The 21,823-nt window shown below is 41.8% G+C and overlaps 1 protein-coding gene across 6 annotated transcripts in view; it reads right to left on the bottom strand.

The window, feature by feature from the left end:
- Nucleotides 1-13,014: 13,014 nt before the first annotated feature.
- Nucleotides 13,015-21,823, bottom strand: part of CDK13 (cyclin dependent kinase 13) — a 231,348-nt gene continuing 222,539 nt past the window's right edge. For 5 of the 6 annotated variants that reach the window (XM_033930257.1, XM_033930258.1, XM_033930251.1 and 2 more), the window contains one exon: nt 13,015-14,482. In XM_033930257.1, coding sequence (XP_033786148.1) covers nt 13,614-14,482 — 869 coding nt within the window. In that variant the 3' untranslated portion in view covers nt 13,015-13,613. The remainder of the gene's footprint in view (nt 14,483-21,823) is intronic. The other variant, XM_033930256.1, reaches the window with a different exon arrangement.

The following is a 21,823-nucleotide window of genomic DNA, read 5'->3' as shown; positions in this document are numbered from 1 at the left end:
CGAAGCTTGAATTTTGAAGATCACACTAACTCTCAGGTTAAAAAAAATGTTTTTTTCACTTTATGGAAACTTTGTATCATTAAACACCATTTTGATTTCTTCTCTTTTCGATTGCTGGTTCAATCTTTGATCTTGAGTATCTTAGACTATTACAATATTATATACTTGGGATCCTTTAAGAAAACTCAAACGACTGAGAATCGTAAAGAATGCTGCAGTCCTTTTCATCTATGGCAGGGATGTCAAACTCAATCACATAAGGGGCCAAAATCTGAAAAAACGGGCTAAGCCACGGGCTGAATTTTTAATTAAGATAATTAGGGGTCCTTTAAATTAAGGCATGCTAACCGATTTAGCACGCGCTAAATGCACACCTTAATAAAAGGACCCCTAAATGACTAAGGCTTAGTCTTAGTAGAAGTATAGGGTTACAACGTTTCCAACCCCACACCAGCTGTGGTGTAAACAAAATAAATATTGTAATCAAAAAACAAAAAATAAAATTATTTTGTCTACCTTTTGTTGGTCCCAGGCTCTGGTTGTCTTCTGATAAATTGCTTGCCAGGGTCTCCTGCCCATTTCTTGTTTTCTTCTTTCTCCGTGCTAACTATCCATCTTCCATCTCTGTCCTCCCCTTCTGTTTCTCTTCCCTCCCCCAGAGGTCTGGCATCTTTCCTTTTTTTTCGTCTCCATCCCCGCAGCTGCAGCAATGGACCCCACCATCCCCAGATCCACCATCTGTCCTTTTCTCAACTACCCTTTCATCCAGCATCTCTCCCTCCTTCCCCACCACCCCAGGGTCCACCATCTCTCCGTTTCTCTTCCCAACTAACCTCCTATCCAGTATCTCTATTCCCCCTCCACACCATCCCTTGTATCCAACTTCTCTCTTTCTGTTCCTTCCCTCTCTCCCTCTCCTCTGTTTTATTTCTTCCCTACCCTACCCTCCACTCAGTCCAGCATATGTACATTTGGACCCTTTCTTTCCCGCCGGGTACTTCTACACCAGGGCCCACCCCTGTTCCGAAGGCCTGTGTGTTTTTTCCCCCCTTCTTCACGGTCTTACCTAAAGATTTATCCCACAATTCCTACCCTCCCTCCATCCTGGCTTCCTGGTCTCTTCTGGCCCTACGGCACGAACCGCTGCTGCTCTTCACTCGCGTCTGCCTTCACTTGGCCTCTTCAAAGCAGCCTGCTGAGTATCGCCGGCTGGCTGTAGCGAACCTCCCAGGCCGCTATCCACCTCGGTAGCACGTTCCCTCTGACGCAATCCCGCCCCTCCTCCGACGTATGCCATCTGGTCCCATGGATTTATCTTTTTTAAGCCTATCAATCTGCCTGCATACCTCTTCTAGACTGACCGTCAACCCTGTCAGTTTCCAATCTTCGTTTCCTGCATATAGCCTGTCGGCTTCTGGTATTTTTAAGTTTGCTTGCCTTTGCTTCAAAACCATAACAGGTTCATCCCCAATCTATCTATCTCATCATTTTGCATTTCCAGGCACAACTTGTACACTACTTGTTCGCCTTTCCAACCTTGAAGGGCCGTATCTACAAGAGATTCCTTGATAGAACACTATCATTCCAAGCAGGCAAATGAAATAAAAGTTTAACCAACTTTATCTCTAACGCACTTTCTTACCTAACTTTTAGGAAGTCAATCTAAACTTATCTCTCTGATAAATTTCTCTGACTCCACTTCTTACTTGATGTACTTCTAAAACACTTCCAGGAAAAATTTGAGTAATCTTACCATGCTAATGTAATTTTGAAAGTTTTTTGTAATATCGCTGTCTGTATAAAATCTCTTCCTCTTTAAACCGCTCTGAACTGTTTGTGGTATTGCGGTATATAAAAATAAAGTTATTATTATTAAGTGCATAGATTTTGAAGGAGACTGCCCCAATGGTTGGGCTGAGAACTTTTCAGAGGTCCCAAGTATATAGATCTAAAAGCAAAATAAGCCAAGTGAATGCTTTTCATATGTATATCTTGTGGATGCTTAATGGTTTGTGGATGGTACTATGTGACAAGTACAGAATACAGCAGTAGTATTATCTACTCTATAAATGTTAAAAAATGATGAGTCGGTCCTTATCTCCAATATTCAAAAGACATATGTACAAACAAATTTCCAATACTGGTCATTTAAGTTGGCAAAAAAAAAATTTTTTTTTTCCCCAAAATATTTTAGCTGTGTCTATGCAGAAGATTGTTTGCATGTTTAAGGAATGACTTTTAAAACTTAGTAAAGGAAACCCCAGAAACTCATTATGAATTGTAAGACTGTTAGTAGTAACCCCTCCCCCCTACACACACATACCGTACTTTTCATCGATAATCTGAGCTGGAAATAAGGCTGAGCATGTCTCTGAGAAGCCTGTGAACAAGGAGTTTGATAAATCATGTATATGTTAGATATTCCACAGAAAGCCATAGGCTAGATAAGAGCAGATATTAGTATTCACACTTTCAGAAGAAATTCATTGTTTATTTATTTAAGGTTTATAAAATCTTATTAGCAGACCAACAGAATTTCAGGTTAAGGCAATTTTTAATTTAAATTTTGATTTTCCCCCAATAAAAAAATCACTACAGTCGACTCCACTTAATTGCAAGGCCTTCGGACTGGACCACTACGTGTGCTTAAACGGAGTGTGCGCTTAATCGGAAAAGTCACAGTACGCTGTAGTCAAATGCAATAAAAACTTTTATTCGGCATAAAAAACCACAAGTAAAACAATTCTACACGGTTCAGTTTTAGAATCAGCACTGTTCCGTCTAATTTTTTTAAACCAACATTCTACTGAAATAATCAGTCATTGTTTTCTGCACGCAGATTGCACGATTCAGGCTGTGTATCTGACTACCAATGCTGTAAAACTGGCCATAGTCGTAACATCCTTTTATCTCCAGATAACAACGCAGCGTGTGTAGGGGCTTCAGCACATCTGAGAAGGAAACAATCTCTGCAGATGGTTCATTAGTTGTGAATACAGCAGCAATATCTCCGTCCTCATCAGACTCTTGGTTGTCTGCAGTGTCCTTCATGACTGCATAGATATCGGAATTAGTACTGTCAGATTATGTGGGCACATAGTTGTCAACGGTAACATACAGCTCAAACTCTTGAAGCGAGATTCCAACTGGGAGTTCAATGGACAAAGTGTCAGCTTCAGTTGTCTCATCAGATGCGTGAATGAAGCTCGCCCGTCGATAGCAATTTGAAATCGTTGATGAGACTTGACTCCATGCCTCCCGTACCATGTGAAGAGAGTCGAACACTTGTCATTTTTCTCGCGAGCTCTGCAGCTCAGGGGCTGGATTCTGTGCTTGCATCAATTACTGCCATCACATATCTTAGGACGAGCGACCTGTAATGACATTTGAAGTTGGTGATTATCCTCTGGTCCATCGGTTGGATCAAAGAGATCGTATTTGGTGGCAGAAACACGAGTTTGATGTTGGTTAGTCATATGTCATTGCTGTGTGCTCCACAGTTATCACACAGCATTTACAATGTGTCTCCTACGCCTTCTCATTAGATTGTCAAGCTTCTGAAACCATTCAATCCACAGTGTCGCCGTCATCCATGCGTTTTTATTGCTTTCATATTCAACAGGCAGGTGTTTAATGTTTTTGAAGCACCAAGGATTTCGAGTCTTCCCAATCACCAGTGGCTTGAGCTTTTCACTACTGTCCATATTGTAACTGAGTAACAATGTCAATCGTTCCTTTGACACCTTGAAGCCAACAGTTTCGCTGCGTTTGAAAGCCAATGTTCCATCAGGGATGGCACGCCAGTTCAGGCCTGTCTCATTGGCACTGAAAATGTTGCATGGTTCATATCCACCAATGACTGATGGCAACACTTCCATGACCCATCTGTGTGCACCAAACTCATCCGCATCTTGTTTTTCACCATTTTATGCCGTTATGAACTTTCCACCTCTCTAGCCATCCGTTTGTTGCTTTGAAGTCTTCTACACCCAGTTCTTCAGATAGCTTTGCTGCTTTCTCCATCAGCAGTTGACGACTTCTAGCTTCAGCAAACCATTGCAGCAACGCCTGTTCAACGTCTTCAGCTTCCCAATTCTTTTCTGTTTCCTGGTAGGATTGCTGTTTTGCCAGTCTTTCAATGTGGCTTGCATTTTTTTTGTGAATCTGGCTATAATGAACGCTGTAATGTTTTTAAATAGAAACCTGACTCTCTCGTTGGTCAAGTCTTTTTAAGACATCAACACATTCAGCCAAAAACAATGACTTTTGTCTAGCGTGGTGGACACATTCAGCCAGAGACAATGACTTTTGTCCAGCCAAAGACAAAGGGTTTTCTTAAGACGCCTGGCCAGGTCTAGACTGCTGATCCGAAACACGTGGCTCATCAACGTGAGAACTTGATTGCTTTTAACCGGAGTGAACGTAATGTGAACGCATAGAGGTGGGACCTATAACAGTGCACATAAGCGGATTGTGTGCTTATCAGAATTGCAATTATTCGGAGTTTATGTCCATTGACTTTAATGTAAAAAAAAAAAGGGACCATGGTGGTAGGCTGCAAATAACCGAAGCGTGTGCTTAACTGACGTGCACTTAGGTGGAGTTGACTGTATTTAAGAATTACAAAAACCCATCCAATGCCTTCTATTGTGTACCAAAACTCGCAGAGAACAAACTTGTATTGAACCAAGCCAATCTCTTCACAAGACCTCAAACATCCAAGGCACTACTTACAAAAGCCAGCATGATCCTTCTGTCGGATCATGCTGGAATTTGGATAGAATTTCAGTTCACTGAAGATGATTCTGGTAGACTTGTTTGGAGATTTGACAATGCACTGCTTGCGGACTCAAACTTTCTTGAGGAAATTCAACTAAAAATGGATGAATATTTTCAATTCAATACCTCAGAGGAAATCTCTTTGGATACTTTATTGAATGCTTTCAAGGCTACTGTAGAAGGCAAATTATTTCATATTCGAAACATATCAGGAAATTACTCAGATTAGAATTCACTCATTTGGAACACACTATTTTGACATTAGAGTCACAATTAGCATTGAAATGGAAACAAGATACTTTTGACTGCCCTATTGAAAGCTAAATACAAATATAATGAGATTTCCTCACAATTGGCTAGGAAAGATTTGTTTTGTCAGCAAGCAGTGTATTATGGAAATTTGAATAAAGCGGGATTATTGGCTAATTATCTTAAAGCTAAAAAGAGTAAAGATTGTGGCCATAAAGGATGAGAATGGTAAAATATATCCATATTGCGGATATTTTAAGTCAATTTTTAGATTAATATAAAGCTTTATATTCTTCTGAGTTATATTCAAATAAAGAAAATGATGGAAAATAATTTTTAAATTTAATTAAGGCACCAAAGGTTCCTGAACATATAAAGGAAAAATTTGAGGCGCCTTTATCATTCATGGAACTCCAGTCAGCATTGAAGTCTCTCAGAACTGGATCCGCTTCAGGTAGTGACGGATTCACAGTGAAGTTTTTTTTAAGTCTTTTCAATCTATACCAGGGATCTCAAAGTCCCTCCTTGAAGGCCGCAATCCAGTCGGGTTTTCAGGATTTCCCCAATGAATATGCACTGAAAGCAGTGCATGCACATAGATCTCATGCATATTCAAAGGGAAAATCCTGAAAACCTGACTGGATTGCGGCCCTCAAGGAGGGACTTTGAGACCCCTGATCTATACTGTTACCTCATCTTTTTAAATTGTACCAATCACAACTGACGAAGAGTCAGATATCAGGTACTATGGCAGAAGCTTTAACCATAGTTTTGCCAAAGCCAAATAGAGATCCCATATTGGTTTCAAACTACAGGCCTATTTCTTTAATTAATGTGGATGGGAAAATTCTTGCTAAATTATTGGCTCTAAGACTAGCTAAGGCTCTCCCTTATATGATTGGTATGCACCAAACGGGTTTTGTTGCTCAAAGACATTCTGCAAACAATTTAGCAAAAACAATGGATGATCCGGCCTTCTCTGTCTCTTTGGATGCAGAGGCCTTTGATCATGTAGAATGGACTTTTATGTACCAATGGAGTGGTTTGGAGTGGGTTCTGGATTTATTCAAATGATTCAAACTTTGTGTAGTTCCCCTTCTGCTAGATTATATATTAATAATTCTTTTTTAGAGCGTTTTTGTCTGAGGAGGGGAGTGAGACAAGGATGTCCCTTATCTCCTTTGCTTTTTGATATAGTTTTGGAACCCTTGTTATTGGCCATTCAGCAGGCGAAGGAGATACGGGGAATTCCATATGCAGGTTGGGACTATAAAGTTTCAGCCTATGCAGATGATATTTTGCTTCATTTGAAAAATCCTGAATCAAACATCCCTCATTTACTGGAATTGATCGTTTTGGAAAATTTTCTGGATATAAAATAAATTGGAGCAAATCAGAGGTTCTTCCATTGAATGTACCGTATACTCAAATATAAGTTGATCCGAATACAAGTCGAGACCCCCTTTTTCACCCCAAAAAGGAAGAAAAATGGTTGACTCAAATATAAGTTGGGCGGATTAATATTCAAGTGTTCTGCCCCATCAGGCTCTGCACCCAGCACCCTTCCATCCTTCCCTCCACGTCAGGCTCTGCGCCCAGCACCCTTCCATCCTCCCCTCCCATCAGGCTCTGCACCCAGCACTTCCATCCTCCCCTCCCCAGCTCTGCGCCCAGCACCCTTCCATCCTCCCCTCCCCCGTCAGGCTCTGCACCCAGCACACTTCCCTCTCTCCCCTGTCAGGCATTGCACCAGCCCCCTTCCTTCCTTCCCCCTCCCCTGTCAAACTTTACACCCAGCATCCTTCCTTCCTCCCCTCCCCTGTCAGGCTCTGCACCCAGCACCCTTCCATCCTCCCCTCCCCTGTCAAGCTCTGCACCCAGCACCCTTCCCTCTCTCCCCTGTCAGGCATTGCACCAGCCCCCTTCCTTCCTTCCTTTCCCCTCCCGTCAGACTCTGCATCCTCCCTCCCTGCCCTAGCCTCATACGGTACCTCATCTTGGCAATCCATGGTGGAGGTGCAGTGGGCAGGAGCAAACTTTCCAAGTTCCTGCCCTGCTGCTAACCGGCTACCGTGAGTTCCTTCAGCTGCTGAGCGACACAAGCAGGAGCGCGATTTGGTGCTGCTGCTCGGTACTGAGGCATCCTTACTGGCTCCCGCAAATAAGGATGCCTCTCGGTACCGAGCAGCAGTGCCAAATTGCACTCATGTTCGTGTTGCTCAGTGGCCGAAGGAACTCATGGCAGCTGGTTAGCAGCAGGGCAGGAACTTGGAAAATTCGCTCCTGCCTACTGCACCTCCACTGCGGATCGCCAAGATGAGGTACCGTATGAGGCTAGGGCAGGGAGAGAGGCGGGAGAGAGCAGAGCCTTGCGGCAGCGGCCTTAAAAATAAATTCTGGGAGGGGGCACTGACCCGAATATAAACCGGGACCCCCATTTTTGGGCCCCCAAATCCCGGTTTTTATTAGAGTATATACGGTACATTGTGTAAAAGGTTTATTTGATCATTTCCCATTCCTTTGGAAGGAAGAGGGTATAAAATATCTGGGTATAATTATTCAAAAAACATTGGAAGACACAATGACAGTAAATGAAAAGTCTTTATTGTTGAATGTCAAAGAAATGTGTGAGCATTGGAACCCATTACATCTTTCTTGGTGGGGGAGAGTACAAACCATCAAAATGATGATTTCGCCTGTAGTTTGCTACCAAATGAGTATGTTGCCAGTTTATTTCCAAGAATCCTTTTATAAAAAACTGAATGGGATTCTTACAAAATTCCTTTGGCTTTGTAAAACTTCTAGAATTGCCTTAGTATCTTTGCAAAAATCACAATCGGCGGGTGGGGTAAATTTTCCAAATTTTTAGAGATAGCATCAAGCATTCATTTTGCGTCAGGGTATGTATTGGATCTTTCCTGAACTCATGGAGAATCTGTCGCATTGGCTGATATTGGAAAGTCATCTTATGGCCCCATTATGTCTTAGTCATATTTTGAGTATCAAGCTGCCTAAAATAAACAAGGACAATATTATTCTTCTTTCCATCTGGTATACATTAAAATTCATTAATACTTTAACTCCTACTCCAATACAACAATCCACGTGTCAATCCCTATGGTTAAACTCAAAGATACAAATTGGAGAGTCTAAAATCCTCTGGAAACATTGGTTGCAGGCAGGCATATGTACACTTGATGATGCAATTTCAAATGGGAAACTGCTAAATTTATTACAATTGCAACAATCATTTGGCATTTCAAAATCTCAAGTTATAAATGGTTACAGTTGAAACAGGCCATTCAGAAAGGGTTCCCTGATTGACGCACCTTAAAAAAATCAGTACAGCTTGCCGGGCCTAGGTTTCCAGATAGATTTTGCAAGGGCATCAGGCAGCCAAGTGGTACAAATTACTATCTGAATATTTGAATAAAAAGCCAAAAATAAGCTTAAAAGATATTTGAAGTATTGAAACAAAGCAGCACATCTCTGCTACACAATGGCTATGGATTTGGACTTGGATGAAATGTACAGCGTCAGCATCTATGAGACAAAACTTGGTTTTTTTGTTACATAGAATTTTCTGGACCCCAGTTCGTTTGCAAAAGTTGGATAGTTCAAAGTCTAATAGATGCTGGCACTGTCATCTTGAGGTAGGGTACACTGGATCACTTGTTTTACTGTCCCTTGATACTCAATTTCTGGAAATCAATATGGGGTAAAATTAATAGGATATTGGAGGCTTCTGTCCCATTGTCTTATGATACTGTTTTATTTGGGACTTTGATACCTAAGTGTCCAATTGATGGAAAACAAAACAGACTTCTTATTATGACGGGGGTTGCCATGCAGTTAATAATGAGAAATTGGAAGAACTGGGACAGATTGAACTTTACTTTTTGATGGGAAACTCTTTGTCAATATTATAGATATGAAAGAATGACTGCTGAGAAATTGGGACAGAATAAAAAATTTATAGAAACATAGAGTCCATTAGCGGTATTTGTTAAAACCGATTAATTGAATAAGTCTTTAATTCCTAATTGATTTTTACACATATCAAGGGAGGGTGGGAGGGAAGGGGGAATGTACTTTGTATTACTTGTTTGGATACAAGTGCTGTTTTATGTATTAATTGAGTGTATACTGTTGGCACTTTGTATTTGATTTGAAAATTAATAAAGAATTAAAAAATTTTTAATAATTTAAACTTTTTATTCAAAATTTTACATTTTAAATTTTAAAAGTTAACATTTTTATTTGTGATTAACTAAAAAATCTGTCTCTAAAAATTTCCTCTAGATTGATGCCCCAAATAATAAAAGACCAAAGTCTGTTATTAATTACAACTTGTTCCCAAATGAAACAGATCAGAACTTATCTCAGTGTGTATCCTTAATTCTTTTTGATTGGTGCTTGCCAGAGTGTATGATTTAAATCCAGGCGCCATTTTGAAGTTTTAAAACACATGCAGGCTGATTTTTCAGCACGCTATACGGAGTGTCTGCTACTTTTGAATGATCTGGCTTTTAAGAACAAAATAAGTTTTTTCTAATGAACAAAAAATGTTTTCAATTTGTCAGTGGCAATTATGTGACTAGGCAGAGGCCATTGTTGCTAGTGGCAAGTAGTTTATAACAAGGCAGTTTTTAGCTGCTTAATTAAGGATACACATTGAGACGAGTTCTGATCTGTTTCATTTGGGAACATGTAATTAATAACAGACTTTGGACTTATCATTATTTGGGGCAGCAGTCTAGAGGGAATTTTAGAGACAAAGATTTTTTAGTTAATCACAAATAAAAATGTTAACTTTCGAAATTTAAAATGTAAAATTTTGAATAAAAAGTTTAAATTATTAAAATTGATAAAAATAATATTTGAACATGAAAAATTATTTTGGAAATAAAATTATAAGGAGAGAGAGTTTGTTAGGGCTTTCATATTTAATTAAGTAATCAAGTCATGTTTTATTTTTAGGCTAGTATAATCTGGGCAAAGATGTGGAGACTTGAGGAGGCACAGCCCCTGATGAAACTGCTGAGTGAAATGGTTGGGCAGCCGTCAGGCAAAAGCCCAGTGCTCTTCTGTTAATAACCGAGTAACATTAATTTTCTTGAGCCTGTTTAAAAGGAAATAAAAATAATATCACTTAATATTCATGCCTTAGGTGTTTGAGGTCTTGTAAAGAGATTGGCTTGGTTCAATACAAGTTTGTTCTCTGCGAGTTTTGCAATTTTCTGGTTGAACAAATTAGACTTTTCCACTAAGTAGATTGGATTATTCTATTGTGTACCAACATAAAGTTATCCAAACATGAGACAGTACACAAGCTGTCAAGATCACACATCTCTTTTATGTGAAGCTAGCACCAATGAGGTGCTGATATGGTGAAACTGTATTGCCAGGTTGGCTGGCTGAGTGTTTCAAATCACAAAAGGTATGCGAGAGCTCACAGGCTTAGGCCTTGATGCACTAAACATAATCGCTAATACCGATTGGATCGCTGTTGGCCAATTCTCTGGCTGTTTGCAGAAGAGCAATTGATGTGCCAAAAAGATTGCATGCAAATGATTTGTGTGGAGGTTCGAGTCTCTCTCATCTGACTGATCGGTGTTAGAGCGACTCACACATGTGCAAAGTCAGCAAAAGGAAGCCTGAGCAGCTGAGAAGCAGGGGAAGCCCCAAAAGCGGTAGTCTGCCACTCAGCTGTTTGGGGCAGGAAATCTTTTTTTTTTCTTATGGACTGGTGTTGTGCTGGAAATCCTATTGGACAGTTAAGTACAGTCTCACACATTGTGGTTTATAACTGTTATTGTAGTTTGATGTGATTCCATTATGGGGATGAAACTTCACAATTAACTTTAAATCTAATGGTCTCGTAATAAAATTCAGGGGGGGGGGGGGGAGGAGAAACACATGATTAAAAAGATTGAGATTGGTGAAGTGGATACTGAAATAGCTGTGTGCTATAACAAGCCCCATGCTCCCCTTCCCAAATAGGATTTCTGTTGTTTCTCTCCCGTGTAGCTCTGATTATGTGAACAATTGTAATAAATACCTTTGCTGTATGGGATGAGGTTTATGTGAAGATTTCCTTAAAGGATTACTTTTTCAGCCACATTTGTATAGAAGAAGAATATTATGGGTGGATGAGGATTAAAGTGATTAAGAGCCCAAATAGAAGAGATGTAGTGATGAATACTACCCTGTTTTCTTTTGATGGTTTGTACTTTATTGGGGTAGGTGGAGCATTTTTGCATGTTTTTGAATCTCCTCACTATTTTTGGTAACATAGTTACCAACAGGTGTGGGATTGTTGTTTGTGTCTGATCGTTAAAACATAAGAAGAGCCTTACTGGGTCAGACCAATGGTCCATCAAGCCCAGTAACCGGTTATCACAGTGACCAATCCAGGTCACTAGTACCTGTCCAAAACCCAAGGAATAGCAATATTCCATGTTGCTGATCCAGGGCAAGCAGTGGCTTCCCCCCTGTCTTTCTCAATAACAGACTATGGACTTTAACTCCAGGAAATTGTCCAAACCTTTCTTACAACCAGCTTTGCTATCCGCTCTTACAACCTCTGGTGACGCATTCCAGAGCTTAACTATTCTCCGAGTGAAAAAATATTTCCTCCTATTGGTTTTAAAAGTATTTCCCTGTAACTTCATCGAGTGTCCCCATGTCTTTATAATTTTTGACAGAGTGAAAAATCAATCCACTTGTACCCGTTCTACTCCACTCAGGATTTTGTAGACTTCAATCATATCTCCCCCTTAGCCTTCTCTTTTCCAAGCTGAAGATCCCTAACCTTTAGTCTTTCCTCATACGAGAGGAGTTCTTTGGTCACTCTTTTTTGGACCTCTTCTAGCACCACTATATCTTTCTTGAGATAAGGAGACCAGAATTGAACACAATACTTTAGATGAGGTCGCACCATGGAGCAATACAGGGGCATTATAACATTCTTAGTCTGGTTAACTATCCCATTTAAAAAAATTCCTAGCATCCTGTTTGCTTTTTTGGATACCGCTGCACATTGGGCGGAAGGTTTCATCTTATTGTCTACAATGACACCCAGATCCTTTTTTCGGGTGCTAACCCCCAAGGTGGACCCTAGTATCCGGTAGCTGTGATTCGCGTTATTCTTCCCAATGTGCATCACTTTGCATTTGTCCACATTAAATTTCATCTGTCACTTGGACGCTCAGTCTTACAATTTCCTAAGATCTGCCTGCAATTTTTCACAATCCGCATGCGTTTTTGCAACTTTGAGTTTAGTGTCATCTGCAAATTTAATCGCTTGTTGATTTTTCTTTTTTTGCATAGCCAAGTGAAGTTAGTGCATTAATCGCTTGGCTACTTTACATGGGTTTTTTTAGCTAATTTGCATGGCTGGATTGGAAAATGGGTGTTCGAGGGGAACAACATGCAGTGGGTCATTTTGTGAATCGGGTCAGTAAAAGTGATCGTTGCTAAAGCTGTGAAACAGGTTTAGAGACGGTCGTTGACTTTAGTGCATCTAGCCCTTAGTGATTTGAAACACTCAGCAAACCAACCTGGCAACACAATGTCATCATATCAGCACACCTCATTAGTGCCATCTTCATTGAGACAGGGACACTTAAAAGTGGAGTATCTAATGGTTCACAGTGTGTATGTGTGGGTATATATATATATATTTTTTATTTGGTAGATCAAATGTTTTCATTTATGAAGCAAATACAATTTGATGTATTCAGTTTTATCTTTCCTTAAATGTTGGTTTTTTTTGTTTTTTTTTAAATTAGCATTGTATTAGTCCTTATTCAAAGGATTACAATTTTTATCTTGTTGCCTACTTCATTTCCATGAAAAATTCATTTACATATTTGGATGTTTCATTCATTACTCTAATATAAAGGAATCAACCTTTTAGGAATCTCATTTTTTTCCAGAACCAAAGATATTCTTGCACTTGGATGAGAAAAAAAAAACTCGCAATACTTGGAAAAAAAAAACCTTCATACTGAGAAAGGTCATGTTTTATTTTATCTGAAATGAGCAACGTACATTTTCCACAATAACACTGAAAGCAGCGCAAAAATGACAGTGACCTTTGACCAAAAGATACGTTTAGAAAAAGAAAAGAAAAACTAATCAGTGCCCTGCTTTCTGACTGTTGTAAAACATTTTCTGTTTTGAATTTTTCATTTTGTTTTAGGTTTTTGTTCTACATAAAAATTGGTCCAAACTTACAAAAATGCACAAGTGTGCACAGGTCTTCAAAAGGTCTATAAGGGTGCCATAGAAATCTTCTGTCCCTAAATTTAGCATCCACTTAAAACCACCAACATACAAAATAAAACAAAAGTTAGTATCTGTCAAGATGAACAGTTAGTGGATCTAGTTTTTCAAAGATCATGAACTTTGAGAAAAGTTATTCTTTGAACTACTATGGTATGCTTGACCCTTTTTCACATAAATTAAGCTTTTGTTGAATGAACATTATTCAAGCCTGTTGGATTGCTGCTTTCAATTGCAGCTATAGTTGGGGGGATAGGATTTTCCTAAAAATGATGTGCCTGAGGTATAACAGACTATCAGTAGGGTAAGCCTCTGCCTCTAGCCACTGATGTGCCAATGTGTCCTCTGAATTCTTGGGAATATCCAGGTCCGTGAGCAGGGGAAGTCCACATGGGTCCATGCATGTGGCTAGGACCACCAAGGTTATCCTGAAGATTAGTGCTATAGCTATAGTTATGCATCCTTATTGGCAAAGGATGAGTGTTCTCTGATCTTATGGAAAGGTCACCACCATGCCCCAGCACTAATATAGGACCTTGGCTATATTCAAATCTATGGTCTTTATCACCACTAAACAGCACTGAACTATTGAGGTAACTGTCTCCATATCCAGTCACTGAGCTGGTAAATAGTTCTGAAAAGGCAGGGGGTGGGGGTGGTAGTGGTGGTAGTGGGGGTGGTGGTGGAGGTGGATGTTGTGGTTGTGGTGGACAAATCCGAGATGAAGCAGTGCTATAGTTTTCCAGGGGTTGACAATTTGAGTTCCCAACAAAGGTTCTTTCTAATCCACCAGAAGGTGCGCCTCCTATGCCTTCCTTCCCATAGGTGGCATTTGAGAAGGAAGACAGCCCAAAGTTATCAGCATAGTCTGGAGCTGCATACGATCCTGCTGTACGATTGTCCACAGCACTTGTTTCTTTCTTGTCCTGAGCCTGATGGTGAGCTAACAGTTGAAGTAGGACTGCCTTTACTCCTTCATGAGCATCAGCTGCAGGAGAGATACTACTGTGTACATGCTTGTTCTCTGTCCGATAATCTAGATCTTGTTCACAAATTGGTGGTGGTTCTGGTGGCTCAGGAGGGCGCTGGTCTGGAGGTAAAATATGAGGGTGCTCTTCAGGTGATGAGACATTTGTTTCTGACTCCTTAATGTGATCATTTTGACCTAGGCAGATTGAAAAAAAGAAAAAAAAATATTAATATAGAAAACAATGGCAGATAGACTATATAGCCTATCTAAACCAACAACTAAGCTCTATAGTTCCTTCCTCTCTCTCACAGATCCTTTGCGTTTATCCCATGCTTTTTTGGATTCAGAAATAGTTCTCAGGTATCATCTCTATTACCTTCCCTATTAAGAAGTTACTGCATTTAAACTAAACACAAAGAAAGGTCCATGGTATTTTGTATCGGAGTAGTAGATGGGTCATAACTTGAAATTCCTTTAAGTGACTTGATTGCTCTTACACAATAACAGGACTACCGGATGTTTTCTGCTGATTGTAAATAGTACTAACATGCATAAGTCCTAATTGTTAAAACTCCATACTTACTTTTCTGTATGTATCTCAGGCAGATATTACTTTTCAGTTTGGTAAGAGAAATTATTGCAATTTATCATCTTTATGCTCGGCATTCAAACCAGTCCAGACCAGTGGGTTGAGTCCCACTACCAGTAGATGGAGGTAAAATACTGAATAAGACCAATTATATCATTGAACTTTCACTATACTCTACCTTCAGCAGATGGTGTTGGTTGGTTTGGTGCAACAAGTCCCTAGTAGACTTTACTCCCTAGGATGTAGTCCATAATCTATATCCTATATGGTTGAATCCTTGAGCTGGTGCTCCAGGTGTTCAGACCACACTCAGTTGTGCTTGAAGGTGCTTCTCTCTCCATAGCCCCAATCTTTAACCCTCAGGGAAGAGAATGACATGGGGACAAATTTTTCCCCATCCCTACAGGAACTCATTTTCTCCATCAAGTTTTTTTCCTGTCCCATTCCTGCATGCTCTGTCCTCATCTGCACAAGCCTCAAACACTTTAAAATCATAAGTGTTTGAGTGTTGTGTGGTTAAGGAGCCTGGGAGCTTAGAGCACGACTCTGTTGTTTTGAGCGCATCGGTTTTACGTAGAGATCCTTTGTTTTAATCCACAAGTTCACTTTTAGGACCAGTAGGGACCCCTGAAGAAGACAATTGTGTCGAAACACAGACCATGTTGGGTCCATATGTTTCTAGAGGTTCCATCCTATCAACACCCAGAACCAACCTACTTTAGCTGCAGCATTTTGCACTAATTGCAATGCCCTCCCTCTCGTTTTTGAGATTCCAAGATAGAGAGCACTACAATAGTCCAACCTCAACAAAACCATCCCCTGAACAACAGTTCTAAGGTCAGAAGGTGAGCAATGATTTCAAACAACATAGCATTTGAAATTGGCTAAAACATGCCTTTACAGTCTTGACTATTTGCAACTTCATAGGCAGGCCTGGATCCAACACAACCCCTAAAACAATCATTTTTTTTCTTCTAAGGTAGTATCATTCCTAACACACTCAATGAATTGGGCCACAACTCTTCCCCACTCCTTCCAACAAACATTACCTCAATTTTTCCCACATTTAGACACAATCCATGATCTTCCCATCCAATCTTCTATCTTTGACATATAATGATTTATGGAATGCTGCAAATCCATCCTCCATTTATGTACTGGGAAGAAAAGTAGATCATCAGCAGCATATTGTCGATATGGGATCTGAAGTTGTTCAAGCACTTCCCCTAATGACGCTACTTAGATGTTATATAAAAGTGCCAATATAGCAGATCCTTGAGGTACACCCTTCCTCACCAGATCTTCCTTTGATGCCTTACTACCATTGTACACTCTGAATGTATGATCAAACATATATGATTTAAACCATTGTAATACTGTACCTCCAAAAGCAAAACTTTCCATGCGGATAGTGAAAATTGCAGGCAGACCGTAGGAAATTGGAAGATTGGCTGTCCAAATGGCAGATGAAATTTAATGTGGACAAATGCAAAGTGATGCACATTGGGAAGAATAACCTGAATCAAAGTTACCGGATGCTAGGGTCCACCTTGGGATTAGCGCCCAAGAAAAGGATCTGGATATCATTGTAGACAATACGATGAAACCTTCCGCCCAATGTGCGACAGTGGCCAAAAAAGCAAACAGGATGCTAGGAGTTATTTAAAAAGAGATGGTTAACAAGACTAAGAATGTTATAATACTCCTGTATCGCTCCATGGTGCGACCTCATCTGGAGCATTGCGTTCAATTCTGGTCTCCTTTTCTCAAGAAAAATATAGTGGCGCTAGAAAAGGTTCAAAGAAGAGCAACCAAGATGGTAAAGGGGATGGAACTCCTCTCATATGATGTAAGACTAAAACGGTTAGGGCTCTTTAGCTTGGAAAAGAGATGGCTGAGGGGAGATATGATTGAAGTTTACAAAATCCTGAGTGGAGTATAACAGGTACAAGTGGATCGATTTTTCACTCTTGTCAAAAATTACAAAGACTAGGGGCCTTTCGAAGTTACAGGGAAATACTTTTAAAGCCAATAGGAGGAAATTTTTTCACTCAGAGAATAGTTAAGCTCTGGAACGCATTGCCAGAGGATGTGGTAAGAGCGGATAGCGTAGCTGGTTTTAAGGAAGGTTTGGACAAGTTCCTGGAGGAAAATTCCATAGTCTTATTGAGAGAGACATGGGGAAAGCCACTGCTTGCCCTATATCGGTAGCATGGAATATTGCTACTCCTTGGGTTTTGGCCAGGTACTAGTGACCTGGATTGGTCACTGTGAGAACAGGCTACTGGGCTTGATGGACCATTGGTCTGACCCAGTAAGGCTATTTTTATGTTCTTAACAATAAGCTTAAATCAACAGAATCATCAATCAAAACCATACAGTATGCTACATGTTGATCCATTCCTGCCGCAAAACATCCACTACAGACATCGACAATAACTCAATGCTATGGGCCAGTTGAAACCCAAACAATGATTTAGATACTTCTCTTGTTCAACAAATTCAACCAACTGAGATAAAATTGTTTTTTTCTATTTAAAAAAACAAACAAACATAAGAACATAAGAAATGCCTTCACCTGATCAGACCCTAGGTCCATCTAGTCCGGCGACCCGCACACGCGGAGTAGAGAGTTGCGCGGGGACAGAAATCCCACCCGTCCCCGCCAAAGTCCCACCCGTCCACGTGAGGAATCCCACCCGTCCCCGTGAGGAATCCCTCCGTCCCCACCCGTCCCCGCGAGGAATCCCCTCCGTCCCCGCGAGGAATCCCCTCCGTCCCTATAAACTTCAGAAATAGTTATTTCATTTAATTATGCTATTGAATTAAAGGCTCTGGTAGAAACCCATTTACAAATAAGCAAAAAGACTTTATTAATTTGAAAATATTAATTGGGAAGAATACATACTTTGCAAACGGGTTTCTACCAGAGCCTCTAATGTTTATAAATTTTTATCAACACAACTAATATACTACTTTATCCTGAAGCAAAATAAAAAAAAAAGAAATATAATTCTTTTCCTACCTTTGTTGCCTGGTTTCTGCTTTCCTCATGTTCTCTTTCAATTCCTTCCATCCACTGTCTCTCTTCTTCTGCATCTTCCATTTGCTCTGTTACTGTGCCTCTCACTTTCTTCCCCTTTCCAAATTGGTCTGGCACCCATCTTCTTCTCTCCGCTCCCCCCATAGTCTGGCATCTGTCTTCTTCCCTGCCAGCGTCTTCTCCCCCCTCTGTCTTCCACATGTGCTTTCAGTGTCCTTCTCCCCCCTCTGCTTCCCCATGTCCTTTCAGCGTCCTTCTCCCTCTCTGTCTTCCCCATGGCCTTTCAGCGTCCTTCTCAACCCCCCCCGTCTTCCCCATGTCCTTTCAGCGTCCTTCTCCACCCCTTTGTCTTCCCCATGTGCTTTCAGCATCCTTCTCCCCCCTCTGTCTTCCACAAGTGCTTTCAGAGTCCTTCCCCCCCGTCCTCCCCATGTCCTTTCAGCGTCCTTCTCCACCCCTTTGTATTCCCCAGGTGCTTTCAGTGTCCTTCTCCCTCCTCTGTCTTAAAGTGCTTTCAGAGTCCTTCCCCCCCTCCCGTCTTCCCCGTGGCCTTTCAGCGTCCTTCTCCCCCCTCCTTCTCTACCGCCCCGGGTGCAGCACAGCCGGCCAGGTCCCCTTACTTTTGTGGCACTTCCCCGACCGACCGACCGACAACAGCCCCAGTCCGACAAACCTCCATGCCCTTAACCGCAAATCTAAATTACCTTATTACAGCTGCTGTAAGAAGATAATTTAGATTCGCGGCTACAGGGCAGGGAGGATTGTCGGACCGGGGCTGTTGTCGGTCGGTAGGGGAAGTGCCACAAAAGTAAGGGGACCTGGCCGGCTGTGCTGCAACCGGGGCGGGGCGGACCGCCCCCCTCCCTTGGTAGCCACTCGAACCGCGAGGCTACTCTCCTCCTTACCTGCACTGCCTGCAGCACAGAGCCAAACCGAAGTCTTCCCGACGTCAGCGCTGACGTCAGAGGGAGGGAGGGCTTTGTTTAAGCCCTCCCTCCCCTCCGACGTCAGCGCTGACGTCGGGAAGACTTCCGTTCGGCTCTGTGCTGCAAGCAGAGAACGTAGGGAGAAGAAGAGCCCCGTGACTGAGTACATCCAGCCCCGCAGGAACCCCGCGACCCTAGGGGGCGTCCCCACGGGATCCCCGCGACCCTAGGGGGCGTCCCCACGGAATCCCCGTGACCCGAAGGGGGAACCCGCGGGATTCCCGTCGTCCCCGTTCCCGTGCAGCTCTCTAACGCGGAGGCCAAGCTAGGTGTTCTCAAATGGAAAACTTGTTCACCCGTGTCCCTCAATGTGATTTGCAAGAAGATGTGCATCCAACTTGCCATTGAATCCCAGAATGGTGGTCTCTGTCACAACCTCCTCCGGGAGAGCATTCCAGGCGTCCACCACTCGCTGTGTGAAGCAGAACTTCCGGATATTAGTCCCGAGTCTGTCTCCCCTAAGTTTTAGTCCATGACCTCTTGTTCGAGTCACTGTTGACAATGTGAATAACGACGATTCTTGCTCCATTTTGTCGAAACCTTTTAGTATTTTAAAAGTCTCTATCATATCCCCTCGCAGCCTTCTCTTCTGGAGGGTAAACAATCCCAGTTTTTCGAGGCGTTCTTCGTAACTCATACCTTTTATTAGTTTTGTGGCTCGTCTCTGCACCCTCTCTAGTAGGGTTATATCCTTCTTTAGGTAGGGAGACCAGTGTTGGACACAGTATTCTAAATGTGGTCTGACCATTGCTCTATAAAGCGGCATTATGACATCCGCCGATCTACTCGTGATGCCCTTCTTTATCATGCCCAACATCCTGTTTGCTTTCTTTGCCGCCGCTGCGCATTGAGCCGACGGCTTCAGGGTCCTGTCTATCAGTACCCCCAGGTCCCTTTCTTGTTCGCTCTTGCCCAATGTTACACCTAACATTTTATATTCTTGTTCTTTGTTTTGCCTGCCCAGGTGCATCACTTTGCATTTTTCTATATTAAATTTCATCTGCCACTTTTCCGCCCATTTCTCCAGTTGGTTCAAATCTCTTTGAAGTGCATCTCTGTCTATTTGCGACCCAACTGCCAGACAGTTTTGTGTCATCTGCAAACTTGATTATGTTACTTGTTGTTTCCTCTTCTAGGTCATTTATGTAGATATTGAACAAGAAGGGCCCAAGAACCGATCCCTGGGGCACGCCGCTCGTCACCTTCTCCCAGTCCGAGAACTTCCCATATATGCTCACCCTCTGCAATCTGTTCTTCAGCCATTTGCCTATCCATCTTAGTATATCCCCTTTTATTCCATGTCTTTGTAGTTTCCTCATGAGCCTTGCGTGTGGTACCTTGTCGAATGCTTTCTGGAAGTCCAAGTATACAATATCCACCGGTTCTCCACTATCGATATGTTGGTTCACCATCTCAAAAAATTGAAGCAAATTTGTCAAACATGACTTCCCCTTCCTGAAACCGTGTTGACTAGCTCTCATCAGGTCATGATTATCCAGGTGCTGCACTAAGCTATCCTTGATTAGTGCTTCAACCATCTTCCCAGGAACCGACGTAAGACTCACAGGTCTGTAGTTTCCTGGTTCTCCCCTTGATCCCTTTTTGAAGATTGGGATGACATTTGCTATCCTCCAGTCGTCTGGTATTTGTCTGGTTCTAATTGACAAGTTAGCTAGGGATTGTAACAGTTCTCCGATTTCTACCTTAAGCTCCTTTAGCACTCTCGGGTGAATTCCATCCGGTCCAGAGGATTTATCGCTTTTTAGTTTATCGATCTGATAGTATATCATTCACTGTGGTGAGGCTTTCCTCAATTTCCCCCTTGAATACTCTCCCTGGTTCAGGTATTGTTGCAGTGTTCTCTTTGGTAAAGCCAGACGCAAAGACGCAAACCTCACAAAAAAAACCCCAAACTTTCCCTAAAAATGGGACCACAGATATTGGATGAAAATTGGCCATCTGATTAACATATCGTGCTTCTTCATTATTGGTTTAACGGTGGACTGTTTATATCAGCGGTCTCAAAATCAGCCCACGGGTCACATGTGGCCCCCCCAGGGACTATTTTGCGGCCCGCGGTCTGTCTTCTCCGCTTCACAAGTTTTCCAATTGTGGAGAGGACAATCGTGTACAGACCGCGAACATTTGACTGCTGTAACTGACTTGTGTCTCTCTGGAGGGAATGTCGGCAAATGGCCTCCTGGTGGCGCTGTGCTTCTCCCAGTCTCAGCCTCCCTCCGCCTCCTTTGGCTTGCGACTCTAGTCAGCATGAATGTCAGCGAGCGGCTGCTGGGTTGCGCTGTGTATCTTGCGGTCTCAGCCATCTTCCACCCCCTCTCAGCCCAGATCCGAAGCGCACAGCTCATTCTGCCCTGCAGCTCGCCCGCAAGCACCGGAACCGAGCAACGAGGCATCCCAGGCTGTGGTGGCGGTTGCAGTGTAGGGCTGTAGGCCTTTGGCAAGTATGTGAAAAATTTGTTTCTTCACATAAGCTTTGGAAATTGCAATTGTCTGTCACACAGAATTTTTTTAAATCCCCCTATGATCTCTTCTGTGGTGGTGCTTCTTCACATAGGCTTTGATTCATTACAATTGTCTTGTCACACAGAAATTTTTTTTGAACCACCCCCCCTATTTCTCCTGCGGTGGTGTTTCTTCACATTGGCCAATAGAAATCTATTTTATTTATTTTCACATCATAGATCACAAAGATCACTTTGATACATGTAACTAAATAAATTCAAGAAATTATTATCAAATCATAAATTCCAGTACAATGATTATAGTCCACATTAAAGGAGAGTGAAACCATACACAGTCAAGGGTAGTTGAATTAAAGAAAACTAAACTCGGTCATATTTGCATATGCCACAAATGTACAGGGTTCTTTGGTTAATTACATTAGGTCCTAAGTGGTT

The sequence above is a fragment of the Geotrypetes seraphini genome, chromosome 2 (assembly GCF_902459505.1).
Source record: "Geotrypetes seraphini chromosome 2, aGeoSer1.1, whole genome shotgun sequence".
In the NCBI taxonomy this organism is placed as follows: Eukaryota; Metazoa; Chordata; class Amphibia; order Gymnophiona; family Dermophiidae; genus Geotrypetes; species Geotrypetes seraphini.
This window is presented reverse-complemented; position numbering and strand designations above follow the sequence as displayed.